The following is a 21,678-nucleotide window of genomic DNA, read 5'->3' on the forward strand; positions in this document are numbered from 1 at the left end:
CTCCATCTCTAAGTTTGGCACAATATAAGGATTATGCATTCAAGGTAGTTATGACAAAAAAATTAGCATTAGACAAGAAATTATCTTGACTTTACAGATCTATGAATCATGCAAGACAAATGAGACACTATTTTCCCACCAGAACATAACACCACCACTTACTGGTGGCCCTACAAGGCCAGTTAATCCAGGAAGCCCTTTTTCACCTTTTGGTCCAGGAAAACCAGGAGAACCTGAGTAGTGCAGAAAAACATAAAACAAAAACATAAATCTGTAAATATCAAGCATGCTGATTGCATAGATAATATATAAGTTGTTTTAAAATCAGGCAAAGTTTACTCTGGGTTGTGGGTTTTTTTGGGTTTTTTTTGAGAGCTCAATTTTATTTTAGCAGAACCAAATTTGCAACTCTAAGTTAAATCAGTAGTATCAAAAAATATCACGCTTTTAAAAAGCTCCAGCTCCTCTATTATTCCAGGAATAGCAAGCAGTAGAAGTTAATTTTTGTCTTTCAGTTAAATCTACAACAGAGCCTAAACCTTCAATACACAGAATTCTTGCAAGGCTGTCTTTGAGCAGAGAAATATTTTTGAAAGACTAGATTTTCAAAAAAAGAGTGATTGTTTTACACGTCTCCAGCCCGTTCTTTCCCAACACTCCCCAACTGTGCAAAATACAACATGTACCAACTATATACTGGAGCTGGCAACTGTGCATCTGAATTTGTACACAACACACAGATGTACTGTTACCATTATACACAGATACTCAGCTAGAAGGGTGACTTTATGGAATATATTAAGCAGACTAGTGAAGCCCAAAGCCTCACCTGGACTACCCGGAGGTCCTGGTGGTCCTCTCTCCCCAGGAGGCCCAGTTACTCCAGTTCCTATGCAGTTGAAGCACGTGTCTCCTCGATCACCTAAAAAGGTTTGCATTGAAAAATCATACTTGAGCATCACATGTTAGGAAACATTAAAAGAATTCAGCACAACAGCAACTGTCTTCTTCCTACTGTTTTAAAATTCCAGGTCCAAAATGACTATTTTAAATAATTATTGCTTAAATATTAAGTTTCCCCCATGAAAGCCAAAATGAAGCTTTTTGGTGACTAGGAGTCAGACAACCCATATCAGATATAATTAGAATTGATTTAAGATGACAGTGCAAAATAAATTAAAACAAAAAACCGCTTTCAATAATAGAAAATAAAACTATGGACTTCTTCCTCACCAAATGAGTCCTAAAGTAGGTACTTGACACTTTAAACTACAACTCTAAAACACATATATCAAAATTCCAAACTTTGATTGAACTCCAAGAGTGCAAAATAAATGCTGGGAATGTTTCACTGATTTGACAATAAACTAAAATTACTTCATTTTTAAAAAAGAGAGGTTTCAAGGAGTTTAGGAATTTTCTTCACAACAGAATTTCTTAATATTTGAGCATTTCATTTAGGTTAATGAATTATTCTCTACAATCTCCATGAGGAAAAATAGTTCTGTTTGAAAGAGGTACAAAATTAAGTGAGATGCCCAAAGTCATATAAGATGTCCATGATGAGCTAGAAAAAGATTCTCACTTACCCATATCAGCATCCTCATTGCAAGGTTGTCTTTTTGGAAACAAGGATACATATTAAATATGACTTTCTTTTGCTTACCAAACAAAGAAACTCACTGTAGATTGACCAACTCAATTCCAATGTTGCTTTCCATAAAAAATCTCAAACTTATTAATGAAGCATAGAAGGTTTTCACACAGACTTGGCAACTGCTGTTACAGAGCACTCAGTTTCTATCTACCTGGGAGATACTCATAAACCTCAAGCTCCATTTTACTTCATTCTGAAGCACATGATCTGTGCTCAGCCCTAGCATTGGTTGTGCCCACAGTCACTTTGGGACTCCTGTGCTTTAACATTAGATGAAGGAGTATCCTATGCCCAAAGAAACAGCTGTCTTACTCAGAAACAGAAAATATCTGCACTCAACCCTACTGGGAAGAGACACTGTTAAGCCTTATTTAATGCAGAGTTTACATTTTTTAACAAGCTTCAACAAAAAGAGAAAAACCAAGACAGCCATGACACTGCACCTTTTTGGCCTCGCTCCCCTGTAAAGCCTTGTTGTCCTGGAATTCCTGGAGGACCTGGTGGCCCCTGCTCACATAACCCTTCACCTAAGGAGAATCAGGAGAGGTTTAATGATCAGACTGTGTTTTCTAACAGCAGCACTGAACACACGAATTCAGGACAAAAGTGTACTTCCTAGTATTTGTGTGGATATTCTAATATATCCCCCTAATCACAGACCAAACATTTTGGCAATTCAGACAGAGGACTGCTGGTGACAACAGACACACATAATCCAAACTCAAAAGGAAAAAATCAGTGATATTACACAACAATCATCAGTTCTTCACAACCTCAACTATCTCCCACTGCTTCCCATTTCCATCTCTACACTACACTCCAATATTCAGCCTCACATTTTAAAAACATGCATATGAAACATCAGAGTAAGGGGACTTACAGATGCCAATGCCATCTAGACAATAAATTCCTTCCTGAACCATGTTAGTCTCCTCTACTTGCTGTCTATGTGATCCTCACTTACCAGGAGTAACAGATGGTGCTGGTGGCCCTGGGGGACCTGGTGGTCCTGGAGGTCCTCGTGGTCCAGCAAGTCCTGGTTGCCCAGGAATAGAAACACCAGGTAAACCTGGATCTCCCTTCTGTCCTCTCTCACCAGGTAAGCCAGGTGGGCCAGGGGGTCCAATAGTAGTGATCCCTAGGACGGGAATAACTTAATTCTTTGCCAGCTCAAAGGTGTACATCACATTTTTGCAATGATGACAATGATATATGAAGACTAACATGCTACAGATAAGTCTGTCTTTCCATGTGAGTACTCCATAATATTACATTTATGGAATCAAACTACAAGTTGATGTGCAGTATTTGCCATATGCACATCTTACATTTTCAGAGATGTTTGTTTGAAAATTTGACCTGACACTGAACATCTGAATTTATGAAGAGAAAAAAAAACAAAACAAAACTAACAAAAGGAAGTATTGATGGAAAAAAAAAAAGAATATATACAAGCTGTACCACAGAATTTTAATGTTCTTCTCTGTGCATGTACAAGGCACATACAGGTGTCACTGCTCACTCCCACTGCAGACTCAGTTCATCTCCTCCTTTACTACTGGCCAGCAGAGAATAGGTTTGATGGCCAGGTACCACACTTATGGTAGACAATACTTTCTCTGTGTAATGCAATGGATAATGTATGTTATGGGTAAATGATTAGAGATAAATTATCCCCAGGACTATTAAGGCAGAATCTGATTTGCATCCTCAGTTCACCACAGCAAAAGCAATGAATGTTCAGAAATCCTCACGCTATCCCCATAAGCTCGAGACTGCCCTTCAAGCTCAAAGGTAGTTCTAAATAGTTCTGCCTTAATTTGCTGCTCAGTCCTTCTGTCAAAAAGAGTGTGAAAAGACTGTGAAGCCAAATATCAATTCAGACATTTGAGCATACAACTTATTTTAAAGTTTGCACTCCTACCTGGAGATCCTGGCAAGCCAGGTGGGCCTGGCCTACCAGAGAATCCACGATCCCCTTTGGCTCCTGGAAGTCCTGGCAATCCTTTGCTACCTTTTGGTCCCACTGTTGCATCAATGCCTGGTCTTGGAATGACCTGTAAATGTTTCATGCTCATGTGAAACAACTTGCCAAGAAAAGAGTTACTGGAATGGTAAAGAGATGTCAGGGGGGGGAAAGTTCAAAGTACTTTGAACCTTATACCAATGACAGGATGCTTTCCCTACTGCACTGAATTACCAGGTGAAATTCCAGTAAAGAGCACTTCCCAAGAGGAAGCTGTTTGACTGCCAACATAGCCACAGCAGGATTCAGTGAGACTGACTCAGTTCTGCTGGGTTGAGCTTATAGTCCAGCCTGTGTTTGCAACCCAGCAAATCTGAGAGCACAGAATTCATCTTGAAAGAAGGAAACCATCATTTCTATCACTGAATATATGAAAACTTCAGTGGTGCTGTTATTGTTGTACCCAGAGATAAGGCTTTCAGTCTGACAAGAACTACAATGAAACAACACTGCCAACCAAATGCAGAAAGAAAATAAAGCATCAGCAACTTACAATTCCAGGAGGACCAGGGGGACCCATGTCACCTTTTTCACCCTACCAATGAAATTAAGAGCATTTTTCATACTGTGCAATAGTACATAAGTAAGTTATTGCAAATATTCCTCAACACTGCAAAGCATAGGTAATGCAATTCAGACAGAATTGAACTCAGTGATGGCAGATTTTCAATCTATTATGCAATACTGACAGAAAACCTGGCATACCTTTTCACCATCTCTTCCTGGAGCACCATTTATTCCAGGCCCACCGGGTAAACCCTTCAAGAATAGAAAGATAATCACACTCAGATCTCCATATCAGAAGAAAGCTTATAAGGAGTCTGCTTAGATCAGAAATATATGAGTTACTCACATCCCTACCAGGCTGACCAGGTTCTCCATCTTTGCCAGGCTTTCCCTTCAAAGACATAAATATGCATTGAAATAAAATGCTTCAGCGGTGAAGAATTTTCATGGAAATTATGTTACTTATTTCCCATTTTTTCAGTACCCAAACTGCCTCTAGAATGCAGTCCTTGGGACATATATGTCAAAGACATCAACCAAGCATAATCAATAGAGTTACCTAAACTGAGGTTTGCATTTTGAAAACCAGAGCACAAAACCATGACAAGTCTCGAAGAAGTATTGGGTGAATACAGCACAAAATTATCTCCAGTTAACTATTGCTCATTCACTGTGGTTACTACTCCCTTTACTTTAACACTACAGAAATCCTTTATTTGGAAAATAGATCCTAACTCCCTAAACACTAGAACATTATATTTAATTAGGAAATTAGTATCATGTGACCAGTGAAATTAAATACAAACATTTTTGTGTTTGAATATTAACTCTCCTTCAAACCAAACACAATTTTCTCAATAGTATCAACAAAAATACAAACTGCAATTCTGCTCTAAGAAGTGACTTCTAAAACCCACATATCCTTGCTGAACAGCTTTGTCATTGCTGCAATAAAAGCAGTGCAAGCTCCACTTTATTCCAGACCATTCCCTGGGCAGACAAATGTCACTCTATTGTTCGAGTTACAGAAGCTGAGTGCCTGGGGGGCACCTGCTGGAACACAACTAGAATAGGTGATTGAGCTTCACCACGGTGTCAAGACCAACTCTCAGTCACTGAGAAGTTGTTAATATGACCTCACAGATATAGTGTATCAGAGTATAACGTGATTTGTGAATTCCTTATTATTAGTGATGAATTCTGACTCTCAAAAATGAGGTTTTAAGATTTCCTGTGAATTTGCAGAACTATCCCTTGGAATACACAGCCTGACATTTTTATGAATATATCTGAAATGAGCCATACAGAATCATATGGAGCCCTAAAAGGCAACTTTTAAGTAATTTAATAGCAAAACTGCACTTTAAGTATGCCCAAATTCAGAGTAATAAAACCAAATAAAAATGTTGGTAAACACGATTTTGGCAAAAGGCATCTGACACATCCCCTCAGGACTTTTATCTTTTCAGATCTTTGCAAATTCATGTGGTTTCCATTTACTTTTGTAGAGAAAAGCAACAGTTCAAAACCCACTCAAAATATAATGAGACTTTTGGCTTTTCAAAGCTGCCTCATTTGTTATGCTCCTTAAAGGAGACAAATCAAAGCCCTTCTATAAATCTCAGCAACTAAGAAGGATTTTATCTCGAATACCAAACATTTGTTTCCACTGTATTTATTTCCCAAAGAAATTGGAAAACCTACTACCAACATATTTCTAAACAGTGTTTATATATTGTCCAATTAACCTGAGCAAGACTTGTGTCTTGATTTTCAAAGGGGCCCATTATGTTGATGAAACTATGTGCTCAGAAGCTGTGGAAGTGAAAATACAGAATGCTTTGAGCTGCTAACAGCTTGCCTTCTCTTTCCTGGTCCAGCCCATGTTATTTTCATCCTATTTCTTAGCACTTCTATGATCTTCCTCAGCTCTTCTGAGCTGTGATATCCATTTAAATTCCAGGATTGATTTGAATCTAGTCAGGAACAAAGTGACTCATGCTATCCCTAGATACAGCCATCCTGACTTGTCCCCTCCCCAGATAGCACATAAATTGAGGCAATATCTTTGGAAGTGACAAACAGATTTTTTGGTCTTAATGCAGTGTTCAGAGACTTGGTTTTGTGACTCACCTCACAAGTAAACCCACAGAGAATGAGTTTACATAGACCAGCTTATATATACATATATATATACACACACACCAATGGGATGCTGCTTGGCAACCCAGTACATCGCAAACTGAATGAAGACCCTTTGTAAAAGGGAAAAGAAAACTGCTGCCTCAGACAAGCAGCCCAACAACTTTGAAGAAGGTTACCTGTTAATCAGGTAACATAATTCAAATTATTTTCTCCTGCCCCCAAAACTAAGTTCCACAAGGTAGATAATTCTTTCAGAAAGCACTGAGAGAGCCAGAGCTAGAAGCACTTTCATGACCCACGTGCATCATCTACAAGTTTGCCAGGTTACAAGGGGAAAAAAAGTAGTCTCTTACCCAGAGGCTGATGGCCCCACCTGAGTTCAACATTTGTTTAATTCTCAAAGATAATACTGATTGGAAAGATAAATGTTTGGTTAAACAGACTACTTACTCTTTTGCCTGGTTCTCCTTGCTCACCTTTTTCACCTTTTACGCCACCGGGAAGACCCTGGACACACAAATGTCATCTTAAACTGAGCCCACAAGCCAGAGTAGAATGAAGTTACAGTTCTGATACAAATGCAACAAAAAAGAACTAAGAGAGTTCTACTCACAGGAGGGCCTTGGGGCCCAGGAAGTCCTGGTGGGCCTGGATCACCTGGAATACCCTGTCAAGCATGGGCAAAGAAAAAGCAGATTAAAGCCTCCATCACTCCCTAACAGCTCAGTTGATTTTTATTTTTTTTTAATAGAATTTTTTTTTGCTGTCACTTAGATTTCCAAGTTCTGAAGGAGCATATTTATTCTTTCTTTGTGTGGAACTTCAAGAGCACCTATAAATTTTATTAACTGCCCATCCTGTTTATTTAGGTGATTCACTCCACTAAGACACAACTGCCTCCTGTGTGCACTGTAGCAGCTGGTTTGGTGGCCTGCAGCTGCTATACAAAAATAAAAAGAAGAAAGAAAGAACAAACAAATTCCAGATCCTGCTGAAATTACAGGAGCAAGAGTCATTAGATTACTGGTAATTGCTGAAGTTGAGAGGCCATCAGGATCAAAGTGTGTTTGTCAGAAAGTGTTAAAAAAATTTGGGTTTCTATTTTGTCTTGTTACACCTTTGTACCAGTTATTAAATCTTTTCACCATTAACCTACAGAAAAGTTACCAGCTATTGAATCCACAAAAAGTTTCTGTGCAGTTTCTTTTATTTTCATGGAGGCCTCCCAGACTTTTACAAGCCCATCTACACACCTGATTTTAGTCAGAGATCACAGGTGGAGGCCCACAGCAAAACTCTGTGTGTATTTCACAAAAAGAGTAGCTGTAATGTTGAAATTTTTTACTGATTGTGTATTACCAAGCATAAACTTTGTTGAAATAAAAACAAATTCGCAAACTTTGAAATCATTGTTAATGTTGGCCAAAGGCAAGGCACTCAGAATGTGTTTGTAAGTCTTAGTGCTTTAAAAGGAATGTAGGTAGAATACTTCCACTTTGTACATTTACATAACTTAATGCCAGTATAATTAGTCCTTCAGGGATCCCTGATGACAGAGGCAAATTGCTCTGACCCCAATAAAATCAGATGAATTTTTGCTTCAATGAAAGTGTAATCAAAATGTCACCTTGTCTTTCCTTAGAATTACAAAGACACACAGTCCTGCTCTTTACCTTCTGTCCTACCATCCAACAACAGAGAGAGAAAACCAGAGACTGAGACCTTTCTAGGATGACTGCACATTTCAAATGTACACCAGTGCATAGTTCCAAGTAATGCCTTAGTGGTGCCTAATGTTCTTCTGAAAGGAAGGGTAACAAATGGCTTTGATCAAGATCACCTGCTCCCTGCCAAAATAAAACACTGCTGTGTATCTAAGCTTTCTTCTCTGACACGTTTCCTAAGATAAAAAATTGGAAAGGAAGAAACTGATCCAAATACAGATGGAGGAAACTAATAGTTTAAAGTTCAGTTACCACAGTGACATTTGCAAAATAATCAGAGCATAAAAACACTCACTACTTCTTCCTCAAAATATCTACCTCAACTCTTGTATTACTTAGGGTGGTATTTGAGAATACCACAAAAGCTTCAAAGAAAATGTGACATCTAACCACCCATGATCTTGCTGGTTCTGCTCAGACTGCCCATGACTGGCAGCCAGAATTAAACAGTACTGCAAAATGTTCCCCAGTGAAAAAGAAAAAAGTGTAATAACTTTAAAAACGGTTACTCTCCCCATGGCTTTTTGGCATTTAGGGGTGGGGAAGGATCCATGCAAATCAAACCAGCAGTTTGAGCTCACTGTCACAATACGGCTTGATAATTACTGTTGAGAGGCCAGAAACCGGGAAAGCACTTTATTCAAACCACAAGGAAGAAAAGATCTTGGGGCATCACTAATGACAAAAAAAAAAGAAAAAAAAAGGGAAGGAAAAAAAAAATCGAATTAAAATTTTTGAAAGACTTCCTCACAATGGGTGACACAGCTGCTTAATTAGTGGGAATCTGAATCCCCAGACTGCTTTGAAAATCACAGTCTGGGTGTTCCAAGGAATGAGAATATTTTAACTGCTTTTACTGTGAACTTCCTTTAGGAGAGTTTCTTAAGAATAGTTACTTTACTAAGGGAAGTAACTGGACTAATGTGACTGGCATGCTTGCTATTAAAGGAAAAGTACTCAGGCCTGGAACAGGCAGTACTCTGAGAAAAATAACAGAAGCTCTGCAGTAAGCAGGATGTGAACATATATGAGCCAAACCAACAGAGGCTGCAGCTTAATCACATGCTCATTGCAGATGGATGTAGTGCCCCACTCACCTGATCTCCTTTCTGAAACTCAATGTCATTTGGTCTTTTCTGTTCTCCAATTTGTCCTGGTGGCCCTGGAGGTCCCTGAAGACCTTGTTCACCCTAACGTGCAAGAACATGCAGTTTGTTACAGGCAATACAAGCCAAAATGACAAGTGTAAGCATTTTGAAAGTAATAAGCAAAAATATCATCGTGATCCCTACTCACTTTTTCGCCTTTGGGTCCTTGGAAATTCAAACCCATATTACCCTGCAAAAAGTATAACTCATCAGCCCTTAGAAGTCACAAATAAACAGAATGAAAAAGAAAACAGTCCATCACCACCATCAATGAGGTAAAGAAAATACCTTGGGTCCTGGCAGCCCTGGTGGACCAGGAGGTCCCTATTAAAAAAGGAAATCAAAAAACAAGTCACTTCCAAGCACTTTACATGCCCTTTGTCGAGAAAAACCCCAAACCACTCCCCGTGTTGACAAAGCACCTTGCCTTCCTCTGAAAACTCTTTTTCATGCTATTCAACCTCACAAATGTGTAAGAAACCAGTTCTTCCTTCAAGCAAGAGAGTAAATGAAATTAAACAGTCAGGTATTAAACATCCTACTCTAAATAAGCTAAATCTTGTCCCTCAGGTTTCACACAAATAAGAAGACTGCACAATGATTCAGTCCAATTTAAAGCAAAAAAATGTCTGAGAACAGGCTGTTTCAAAAGTATCTTATTTAACCATACACAGTAACAGCTCCAGGGTGGACTGAATGCATGGTTGCTGCTCTCTTCATACCGAGTCCTGACTACCATGATCTCTGCACTTCACTGACCTGCCTCTGAGAACACGAAAGAAGTAACTGTCCCGTTTAAGGTTTTATAAGTAACAGGTTAAAGAAACTTACCGTCAAACCTGGGGGCCCTGGAGGGCCAACTGGACCTGGTATTCCCATGGAGCCAGGTGGGCCCTGTTGAGAAAGTGGAGGAGGCTATGAGAGGCACCTTTTTATGAAAAAAAAAAACCCCAGGTAAGATCTTCAAGGTCAAAAAAACCCAACAGTGGCATCTCTTACATGTCAAATCAATGTAGTTGACCACTAACCTACCAATCTGTCCTTGTGGAAAGGCCTAAAGGGGTGTACATCATGTTAGGAGTGTTCTGCTCTCAACATCAATACCTCTCTTTGGCTTGGATAAGGGAATGCTTTTTTGTTTGTTCTGAACTACTTTTGCACTTTCTTTCTCTTCATGCACTGAGAGAGAACAACAAAACACTTTGTATTTGTGATTCCTCCCAGCCAGGAACAGACAATAGGGAAGCACAGATCAGAGGACCAGAAATGCTAACAGGCTCAGTCTGGTCAGAATAGCCTGGGGCTTGCCTCTCTGTACCAGGAAATGGGAGTCTGGCTTCTGTCCAGTTCAGGCCGATAGACTCATTTTCGGCTCCCCTTGTTCTTCCACTAAAGCAATGAATGGCTCAGTGGGGAAGCACAGGGCCTGGAGTCACTAGCTGTTTTCACAGAAGACTGCTGGGAGAACAGAAACACTGTTCAGGAGGTGCAACATGAGGAGAACAGCTGAGAAATTACCCTCTCCTTCCCACCATCCAAAACAGCGGCTACAGCCCAGAAAGCCAGATGTTACTTACTTTAACTCAGGGTGAAGAAGGGAAGGGAACTCCAGAACTGATACAAAGAATGTCTAGGAAGGGGGAACAGGCAAGGGAAATAGAGAAGTAAGTCAGTAACTGTGAGTGCTGCTGTCTGCTGGATACCACCTTCCTGACCAGGGGACCTTTCTGGCCTCTGTGGGTCAACCTATTAAGAGCAATATGGAATCACACACTTTCCCTCAAGTCATAAATTAGAGGTACATCAAATGTGAGCCCTGAATCTCCAAATAAACACATGAATCCCCTAGCACCAAATCTTCCAATTGTGCTGTAATGCAAACACTGTTCACATAATCTTTTTTGGCAGAACACAGCCTAATAGTACTTTATGTGACTTACAGGTATCCCTGGAAGACCTGGAAATCCTGGGTCGCCCTTCTGTCCTGGCAGCAAGGATGTAATTATTTCACCTGCTTCACCCTAGAAGAAAGAGCTGACTTTAATTAACAGCACCTTTGACAATTCTTTACTACCATTCTGACTTCAGAGCACCCAGAGCTATGTTCCACCCTAGCAGCACACTTTAATGTAAGTACCAGATTCTCCAAGAATAGCTCTTTTTAGGAGAGATGGAGATTTTTTAAATGGCTAAACTAACAACTATTAAAAAGTTTCTTTTCTACAAATATATCAGCATTGATTTAAATTCCAAAAGATTAGGGGATTGAAACACAAATGCTTCACAAAAGAAACATTCTAGCTCTCCATAAAAGCAGTTGATAGGGCACAGCAGAAAAAAGGCTCATTCAGCTTTTTCCAGTGTCCCACCTCATGAAAGTACTGCTGAGTATGCTGTTATAAACAGTCATGTTTTGTGGTCTATATTGAAGCACAGTTTTCTTACTGATTCCAGGGAATATCTTTGTCTATATTGAAGCACAGTTTCTTACTGATTCCAGGGAATATCTTTGTTTTAAAAATATGTGTTCAGATAAGCTTGCCTTTTGATATCTTGAAAATAATTGGGGCAAAAAGGAGCTGAGAAAAACAATTCAGCTTAATAGTCACAATTTCCCAGCACCAGTGTTTTGTTCTCCTCTCAGGAGCTTATTAGAACAATTCTGTGGGTCAAGTTTCCTTTCAAATAGATTTGAACCAAAACTGATGTTTTGGCCCATGCTCAAATCAGTCAAGGATACAACCAAAACAACCCTTAAAACATAAAAGGGCTTCTTAAGGTTCAACATCAGATCATGAGACTATTTACGTCATGAGAAAAAGCCATCTAGGTAATCTATACAGTTCAAAGCACGTTTTCAAAAGGAACCTAAGTTGTTGTACTATTCCCTGGATATTCTAAGTCACTACTGCTTCGTCTCCAGTGGTGTTCTTGAGTATTCACAGGTACTCTGATGGTGTGTTTGGGTGTTTGTTTTTGCTAACTTGACGCCTCACAACACCAACACTGTCCCTCACAGCCCCAAGGAAACCACTTTCAGAAAACACTCTGCTACTTCTGGAACTACTGACCCAAACTGAGTAAGCTACTGCAGAATTTCCAGTCAGCTGCACTGGAGTGGCCTGGAAACACTAAGAACGTCACTCCAGACACCAGTGGATGCACATGGTCTTGCATGAAAGCCAGCAGGTTACTCAGATCACACTGCACACCATGCCTGGTTAGTATTTCAATGTGATACAGCACACTTACCTTCATACCTGGCAGACCAGGGGGTCCCTTTGTTTAAAAGAAACAAACAAACAAAAAAATAAAAGAAAGATCAATAGAAATAAATCATTGGTGTGTTATTTGCAAACCACTAATCAGATCTACACCACGAGGCAAACATTAAAGATAGAAATTTAAGAAAAGCTATGAAACAGGAGAAAGTAAATTTTTTATGAACTTCAGAATAAAATGGAAAAATTAGAGAAGAACTTTCACAGTGAGTGTTGAGCATTAGAGAGACTGCATTTCCATTTCTTAGCAATTTTTTTCTTTATTGCCTCCTATTATCCATCCTGTCTACTACATCTCTTTCCATTTGTACTTTGGTTCTGACAATCACTTTGCTGTACATCCTTGTGTTTTATACTGAAAACATCCAACACTGTGTCTCTTTTTGCTGCCCCATTAATCACCAGTAAGGCTCTTTGGATGTACCAGATGTCAGTATCAAGATCTTACTTTTCTGACACATAAGCATGTATCTGTGTTTTTCTGCAGGTGGTAAAGCATCTCAGCATGTGAGAATTCAAAGGGTTTTTTATGAGCTTTACCACAGCACACAGCAGAAAAGCTCACTTTTATTAGACATCTAAAGTACTCTGATTAACCATAAAAAATAAAAAAAATCTTATTTATTAAAAGAATAACTGCAAAAAGAGGCTGATATTTATCTGATTTTTCATAGATCTAAGTAGATTTTTCACAGATCTCCTTCAGTGGATCACAGGTAGTTGATTGGGAAATCTTTTACTTACAGGAGGCCCTTGTAAACCAGGAAAACCCGGACTGCCTGGGAATCCACGCTCTCCCTTAGGGATGAAAATAAAAAGATTAGCCAAAACTAAACCAAAACATAACAAAACCAGATAAACAAATTTTGACTGAAAGTCAAAAAGTCTAGTTTCATTGCTAGCTTACGACTCCAGAGTAGCAAATTCTATTGGAATAAGCTGTAGAATAAACACTTAATTAATTCACACAACTGATTGAAACACAGATTTCCACATTCAGATATTTCCACATATTTTCAGTCCAAGTACTACACTAGAGATGGAAAACACATGCAGTGCTACAGAAGATTAACTCATAGGAAAATCTGAATGTAAAGCTAAGTAACATGTTAGGATAAAGTCATTCCTTCCAACAAGGATATTGAATCAGTATTTTCAATACATATTATTAAAAATTAATAATTTAAAAGTCTCACTGTTAAGTAATGAGTTTTTCTTGGTAGCAAAAGTCTACTATAAAGATGAGATGCAGCATCTGATCTAATTATCAGACTCTCAGTTGTAATCTATAAAATTAAGGATTAGAACAAAGAATTTACTACACTGGCTGCAGAGTATAAATGTTGTGTCTTGGTGCTGGCAAAACTTGTGCTTTAAGTACTGGACCATGTTATTATGTTGCACATAATAAATTAAACCTATTGGCTATAGCCAGGAGAACAAGAGCTCTTTACCATATTATTGTTGCATTGTTAAGAATTTTAAAGGTATTCCACCTTTGTTCCATTGCATCCTGGGATACCCTGAGGTCCTGGTGGCCCATCTTGTCCTGGTAATCCCTTCAAAGTGGAAAAGAGGAAAGAAAAGTTAGATTGTAGGAAGACGTTCTGGGCCTGAAAGTACAAAAAAAACCCCCAGATTTGTATCTATACAGACTATTCCTACTCACAGGAAGTCCTGGTGTTCCTGGAAATCCTGGAAGCCCTGGCGGTCCCTGAAGGAAATGAACCACATTTGAAAGAGTACAGTAAGAATAGATGTGCAAAAGGATTCACCAAGATTTTAATCAATGTAATTTATTTGTGCAAATGTAAGTAAACAAAACCAGAAACATCTGAATCACCTGCAAAAAAAAAATGCCATGCTGACAGCCCTCAAGATTCTTACCAGTCTTTCAGGGAACTATCCACAAAAACACAGAAAAGATAATGTTGAACATCTAAAGTAGTAGTTCATAGATATATACATAAAATAAGTGAACACTCGTGGTTTGGGAAATGGATGTGTCCCAGTGAAATCAGAGACATATCAATTCTTACCAGCTGAGGGGTCTGACAGAAAAAGCAATGGCACAAAACCTAAAGGACTTCCAGACAAGTCCACCTCTCCCATATTGACCCTGGATATACCCTGTCTCTACTTCAGAATACATGGAAGCAAAGTTACTGGCACTGGTTTAGGTCCTGCATTGCAGAACAGATCAAATAAGTATTTGGGCTACTCTCCCTAATGAGTTTATGAAGTCAATACAAGCAGCATGTAAGACTATTGCTTATGAAATCTTGCAATACTTCCAAAAAGTAGTACGATCTCTTCTAGCTGGTAGGTAGATTACTCTTCAGATTTAAGTTAATTTTTTCTCCTGTAAATCACCACTTCTGTGAGGACCCACTCAATGCCTGGCAGTCTTTATCCATAATTCCAATATATCACCCTAAAACTGCACCAGTACTTACTCTGATTCCTTTGGGTCCAATAGGTCCTGGCAGACCATCATCACCCTACAAAACAAAACCAAACAAACAGAATTCCATATTCAAGTTTGCAGTCTGCCTTTCCATCAAATTAAACTGTAAGCACGGTAACATTTCTTTCACATGTTTACAGTAAGAGGACTAGAAGTTAAATTAGTTGTCATTTCCTGAGTAAAAGGGTTCAAAATTATTTTATTTTTGGTGTTGTATTTGTTCCAGCTGATCTACCATGACTTAGAGGAAAGGTTTTATAAAGGTCACAGCTCTCTCAGACACTTGTCAGGTGCTCTCATTGAATATCCTGCAGCGGCCCCTTGTGGGCAGAACAAGAGAACCAAGATTAAATGTGACTGATACTGCACAGGCATTAATTTGTTTTATAATAATCATAGAATCATAATGCAGAACTTCATACCAAAATCTTAAGAAAAGGCATTTATGGAATAAAAGTATAACAAAAGCTTCTAGTCCAAGACTCCTGTGCTGTTTCACTCCTGTTTTATCCAATTAATCTCCTCTAGTGAAGACTTTTTTTTTTCTTATCATCTGCCTATTTTTTTCTTTGCTTCTTTTTGATGTGCTTCTTTTTAGGTTTATACTGTGAGCACATGCAAAAGAAATGGCAGATCCTGGATATCCTTGTGTATATTAAAGACAAATGCATTCAGAGGTATTTTACTGCTGTACTGTACCACTGAGTGTAATGATGCAATTCAGTAGTAAATAAAAAGAAACCTGACCCCTCTAGGGAAAGCCAGGAGCATTCCTCAGCTCTCTGCACACAGGTTCAATGAGGCCTTCATTTGCATCACCCCATCCAAACCCAGCCCAGGAATGCCACCAGGTGCAAACAACAGTTTACCTTCGTGGTGGGAACCCTCGGGGCAGCTGAGAGGGAACTCAGCTCTTATCAGTGAACTAAGCTAAGGCAGGAGCACGTTAGTGCAAGGACTAACAAACCTCCATTACAGCACCTTGCTAAACCTGTCCTTTGACCTGAATCTGCAGCACCTAGGGAAGGGATACAAGTGTGCAGGTAGTGCTGGCAAGCACCTGTGTAGGTGAAGAACAGGATAGGAAACCCAGAGCAATCTTTTTCCTCTGGTTGACCATTCAAACCAACCAACCAGAAACCTATCTTATATCCTAACATCCAAAGATTTCGACTATTAAACCAATGATAATCAGGAGTTCTGGAATTTAGGATCAGCACTACAAGCAAGCTAACACTACCCAGCACCTTCATGCTATTCAAGTGAATTGGGACTTACCTTCGAGCCTCTTGGACCAGGTGGTCCTTCTGGTCCTGGAAATCCAGGCAAACCTGGCTGTCCTTCCAAGCCTGGGAATCCCCTTTCGCCCTACAAAAAGAATAGGTGGTAGTGGAGGTGGAACGTGGCAAAAACATAAATTATGATAGATTATGATTTACCTGCAGTTTCAGAATATGCATAACTGCAAATTCACAAAATATTTACTTTTATTTCTTCTATAACACAGATTCACAAAAATCAGTAAATATTAAGGTTTTGACTGGTACAAAAAAGTTAGGAAATACCAGAATTAATATGCCTTTTTGCATGTATCTATATAATGTTACACTTTTCAACTGTGTAAACAGGTATTTCCTACAGTTCTGTTACATCAATCAGTGTATATATAACCGTTTACAAAACAGGTAGTTGTTCAGCACTATTCTTTATTGCTCTACAGATAGGTTTGGTTTGGTTGGTAGATTTGGTTCCTACCTGCAAAACCCCTCTGTTTATTTACCCCAACTGTTTTTTCACAGCAACCACAGGAACTGCCAAGGAAAAGTTCCATCCAGACACCTTAATCACAAGGTTTTGCACATTCTCTTTGAAACCAATTTGTCCTGAACTTTTCTTTTCTTGCACACTTCAGCAAGAACAGGAGTAGTAGCTCCCACATCTATTACCTGGCAATCTACCAGCTATGGCACTCTAGGAACCTGGGAAATCCTGCCCAGCTCTCCTCAGTCGAGTGAAACAACTGAACCAGCAATCTCACATCATCACAGAAATGAACTGAAGACTGGGCACTGCAAGCAGCCAGAAGCACACAACTGCAGCCTTGAACACAATATGCAAAAGCCAAGTTTAAGGCTTTGCCCATGTCCCATTTATTTGCCATACAGAGCTGTATGCTAAGCACAACAGCAGTGTTATGTCTTATTCTTAAATCCTAGTTTTCTCACTGTATTGCTTAGGTAGATGCTCTGTATTCTAGTGTGGGAGGCAGGAACTTGGAAGTTGCATTCAAAACACCCACAGGATGCTGAGATCTCAGAAAAATTTTCAGAGAAAGTAACAGGACTTCTCTTTCTGCCTTCTTTGCCAGTGCTTGCTCTACTACTTTCACAGTGGAAACACAAGAGGAAAACCTTTGGATGAGATTAAAGGGTGTATGTGAGCAAGAGCTGCAAACTTACAGAAGAAACAGCTAAGCTGTACTTAGTCCTACCTACACAGTGAGACTCAAAGACTCCTTGCATAGGAATGAGCAACTCATTAACTGGTCTGCTAAAGTTGGTTTCCTATTAATTGAAATGTAAACATACTCCTCTTTTACTGTAGGTCACATATTGCTGTCTTATACAGGACAGACATCTTTTCTCCCCTGTGAAAATGCTGAAATTGCACTATAACTTGAGGCAAGCTTAAGTGTGGCAGTCAGAGTCCAGACTCTCTTTTTGTACACAAAGTGCCAGGTTGTACTGTGGTGGGTTGACCCTGGCTGGACACCACTCTGTCACAGCCCTCCTGGGCAGAACAGGGGAAAGAAAACATACAAAAAAAGCTTGTGGGCTAAGATAAGGGCAGGGAGAGACCACTCACTGACTACTGTCCTGTGCAAATCAGATTTGACCCAGGGAACTTAGTTTAATTTATTACAAATCAAATCAGAGTAATGAGAAATAAAACCAAATCTTAAAAATACCTCCCCCCCCCTTGCCTTCTTCCCAGGCTCAACCTCACTTCCAGTTTCTCCACCTCCTCCCCCATAACAGCACACAGGGACAGGGAATGGGGGCTGCAGTCAGTTCATCACATATTGTCTCTGCTGCTCCTTCCTCCTTAGAGGGAGGACTCCTCACACCCTTCCTCCTTTCCAGCATGGGGTCCCTCCCATGGGAAGCAGTCCTCCATGAGCTTCTCCAGCGTGGGTCCTTTACACAGGCTTCAGTCCTTCAGGAACAGGCTGCTCTGGTGTGGGTCCCCTATGAGGTCACACATCCTGCCAGCAACCCTGCTCCAGTGTGGGCTCCTCTCTCCATGGTCCATCCACACATCCTGCCAGGAGCCCGCTCCAGTGTCAGCTTCTCACAGGGTCACAGCCTCCTCTGGGCATCCACCTGCTCTCTCTCTTGGGGTCCTCCCCAGCTGCAGGTGGGTCTCTGCTCCCCCACAGACCTTCATGGGCTGCAGGGGCACAGCTGCCTTACCATGGGCAGGAGGGGAATCTCTGCTCTGCCACCTGGAGCATCTCCTGCCCCTCCTTTGTCACCATCCTGGGTGTCTGCAGGGCTGTTTCTCACCTATTCTCACTCCTCTCTCCTGATTGCTACTAGTGTTGCACAGGTTTTTTCCCCTACCCCCTTAAATCTGTTATCCCAGAGGCACTACCACCATTACTGTTGGGCTTGACCTTGGAGCTGGCTGGCATTGGCTCCATTGGACATGGGGGAAGCTTCTGGCAGCTTCTCACAGAAGCCACCCGTGTAGCCTTCCCTCTACCAAACACTTCCCACGTAACCCCAATACAGGTGCTTTCACGTGGAGCTATACAGTTGGTGTGCTACCTCATCAGAAAAGCAACACTGTGGAGGAGTGTTACTATCTCAGGCCAGGATATGAAAGGGTTAGTGTGTCCCTGAAGGAGTGAGAATGAGGAATTCGGGAGTGCCAGATAAGGAAAACATTAGGCAGAGCCAGATTTTGGAGCAAGCTCTGGCAAGAACTCTGTTTGCACACTAAGAGAACACACCTGTGTACAAGAGGTGTGTCAGATGCGTCAGGTGGGAGCTGGGCTACACAGTGTCTACTAATCTCAACCTGGTCACACTTCTCCACATTTTTAATTAGAGAAAATAACATCTCCAAATGGCTGCTAGAGCAGACCTTTACCAGAGGGTTGGCCTTGTGAGTCATTTAAGGCTGAAGAAACTGTTCTCCAAAATGCAACTATACCAAGGTCTCCACTCTAAACAGTCTCAGAACTTGGAATCCAAGGCCTTGAAAGAAAGAGAAACACGAAGCCAAACAGTTAAGCAAGAGGAATACAGGAGGCAATAACTGATTTAATTAAACTGCACTACTGAAACTGAGTATTTCCCAAGCTCAAAGTGAGCAGCAACAATGAGATCCTTGCATGAGGAAACTCTTGCCAGGGCAACTCCTTGGAGTTTACCAGTAGATTACCCCCAAGAACCAACAGATGATTTGAGGACTCTGCTCAGGGACAGCTGAGGGACTACACCAGACAATTCCCAAGGGAACTGTATTAAACTAATTACAGTGGAAAATAGCTGCACTGTAATCACTATTTTTCATTAAAAAATTGCTTGAAGAAAGAAATGCGGGCAAATTGGGAAGGGGGAGAAGCCAAGCTGATCCAGCTCTCTTGAATACAGATGTTTTAATTGTCTTCTACTTCAACAGCATATAGAAGGATTCCATAAGTGAGAACAGTTTTCAGGTGTTGCTTCTGTCCCCAGACTTTTCCTCTTGCACACACTATACTGATTTCCATGAAGGTTTGTATGCTACAAATTTGCCAGGAAAAACTGCCTGCTCATTTCAGGAACATACTGAAACTGAAAATAAATTTAACAAGTCTTCCACAAAAAGTCAATGCCAAAAATGGACATTATGTCATCAGGGATACAAGACTGAAGTCCTTGGATAGCATGCAATGAATTTTCTTATGAATGCAAGACCTGTCACTAGCCAGTTCTGCTTACACAGAAAGAATTGAGGAAGTCTGGATACTTTCTGTTTCAGACTGGAAGCTACTCAGGAGAAACAAATAGCAAAGGTTTAGGTCAACTCAGATCTCATCTTTCAGTCCTGAAAGTACAGGATTGTTTCCATAGCAAAATAAAGATGCATCAGCTATAAAACCATCATTTCCTTGGGGAATGGGCAAGGAGTCAGATTCTGATCTCATTCAGTGATCAATCCAGAGTAGCTGGCAAAGCAATTGCCCTCAATCAGCTACACAGGTATGGCAAAACTGTCAGCTCACAAGCTTGAACATGACTGTTGCTTAGGGGACAGAAAGAAAAAAAATAGTTGGGAAACACCCTAAAATTATTCTTTAAGCTGCAGCAAGATATAAGCAATTAAATATGGATAAAAAATTTGGCATAGTTCCCTGTACTCTAATAATAGGCCACAGGTACTTAAGAAATCAGGGGTAGATGCAGTTTTAAAGCATGCTCAAGTAATTTACATTTCTAGAATTTATTCAAAAAAATTAAATACTTCTAAATAGACAGTATGGGGAGAGAAACCAGGATAGTTATTTACATAGACGTGGTATACTCATGGCAAAAAGAAAGTCTTTTAAAAAATGGAACAACGACAAAAAAAAAAAAAAAAAAAAAAAATCAGGAAGGCAGTAGTTGAACAGCCTATTTCAATGTCCAAACACATGCAAGAATGTGGCTGTAACAGAAATAGTCTAAAGACAGTTAACTAAAGGTGGCTACTTAAAACTAGATTCACGTACAAATGTCTGTAGTAATGTTAAATACAGATAGCATGGAAGAAGTGATGCCACAGCCAGATATATTATTCTCTCCCTTTCTAAACAATAGGTAAAAATAACAGCTGCCTCAGATTATAATACTGGCCAATAAATTCTGCCTCAACTTCAAGAGCACTAACTTAACAGATTTAGAACTACAGTATCTACTCAAGACATCATTCAAAACAAACAAACCAACCAGTCACAAACAGTAGTGTTAAAGTTATAGTTTAATGCAATGAAGATATCCCCTCTGACAGAACCTGTATTCTTCAAAGTGTATCAATTTTTTTTCAGGATATCACCAGTGACTTCTTTTGCAAGATGAAACAGTCGAGGTTTAATGGCCAGTGGTCCCTTGCCAGGGTTGTAAATGTTTCAGAGTACAGGGCTCTATTAGTGCAATTCAGGCCAACAGTTATTAACCACATACATCAATCATGTAATTATTCTTGACAAAGTGATTAAAATCTGAGAAGTTTTAACTATTTTTTAAGAATTTGTATACAACAGTGAAAAGAAAAGCTGAGCTTGGGTCACATCTGTACTAAATTTTACTGTGATGAAGGCAGAAGGAAATAGGGATCTTGAGGAAAAACACTGATAATTTTCTTCTGAGAAAAATTTTCTTCAGAGTTCCAAGAATATACATCCAAAGAGACCAAGAGTATGTTATTCTTCCTCTGTAAGGAGTACAGATTTCCCAAAGCACCTGAAATCCCTTCAGAGCTCAGTTATTACAAGCTGTTCCTGCCAGAATCCCAGGCACCAAGCTTGTATGAGATCATATATTAGGAACTTACAACCCAGTTGAGACTTTGGACTTACACCTTTTATATTGTGATCAACAAATCCCATAAACTCAGCAGCTGCCAAAGTTCTCTTTTAAAAGGCCATGGACTAACTATATGTAATAACTAAAGAACAGCTTTTTAAATCAATTT

At 39.8% G+C, this 21,678-nt stretch overlaps 1 protein-coding gene across 1 annotated transcript in view; it reads right to left on the bottom strand.

Moving 5' to 3' along the window:
* The window catches only part of COL4A5 (collagen type IV alpha 5 chain), a 57,321-nt gene that overhangs the window by 31,349 nt on the left and 4,294 nt on the right, over nt 1-21,678 (bottom strand). Inside the window, exons 2-22 of the mRNA XM_017817450.1 lie at nt 16,234-16,323; nt 14,945-14,989; nt 14,158-14,202; nt 13,985-14,047; nt 13,233-13,286; nt 12,460-12,486; nt 11,148-11,228; nt 10,039-10,101; nt 9,496-9,531; nt 9,356-9,397; nt 9,157-9,249; nt 6,949-7,002; nt 6,786-6,842; nt 4,537-4,581; nt 4,389-4,442; nt 4,177-4,218; nt 3,582-3,714; nt 2,622-2,795; nt 2,101-2,184; nt 830-922; nt 163-233 (exon numbers count right to left, since the gene is read on the bottom strand). Of these exons, the coding sequence (XP_017672939.1) occupies nt 163-233; nt 830-922; nt 2,101-2,184; nt 2,622-2,795; nt 3,582-3,714; nt 4,177-4,218; nt 4,389-4,442; nt 4,537-4,581; nt 6,786-6,842; nt 6,949-7,002; nt 9,157-9,249; nt 9,356-9,397; nt 9,496-9,531; nt 10,039-10,101; nt 11,148-11,228; nt 12,460-12,486; nt 13,233-13,286; nt 13,985-14,047; nt 14,158-14,202; nt 14,945-14,989; nt 16,234-16,323 (1,446 nt within the window). The remainder of the gene's footprint in view (nt 1-162; nt 234-829; nt 923-2,100; nt 2,185-2,621; nt 2,796-3,581; nt 3,715-4,176; nt 4,219-4,388; nt 4,443-4,536; nt 4,582-6,785; nt 6,843-6,948; nt 7,003-9,156; nt 9,250-9,355; nt 9,398-9,495; nt 9,532-10,038; nt 10,102-11,147; nt 11,229-12,459; nt 12,487-13,232; nt 13,287-13,984; nt 14,048-14,157; nt 14,203-14,944; nt 14,990-16,233; nt 16,324-21,678) is intronic.

This window comes from Lepidothrix coronata, unplaced genomic scaffold (genome assembly GCF_001604755.1).
Source record: "Lepidothrix coronata isolate B3197 unplaced genomic scaffold, Lepidothrix_coronata-1.0 Scaffold2, whole genome shotgun sequence".
In the NCBI taxonomy this organism is placed as follows: Eukaryota; Metazoa; Chordata; class Aves; order Passeriformes; family Pipridae; genus Lepidothrix; species Lepidothrix coronata.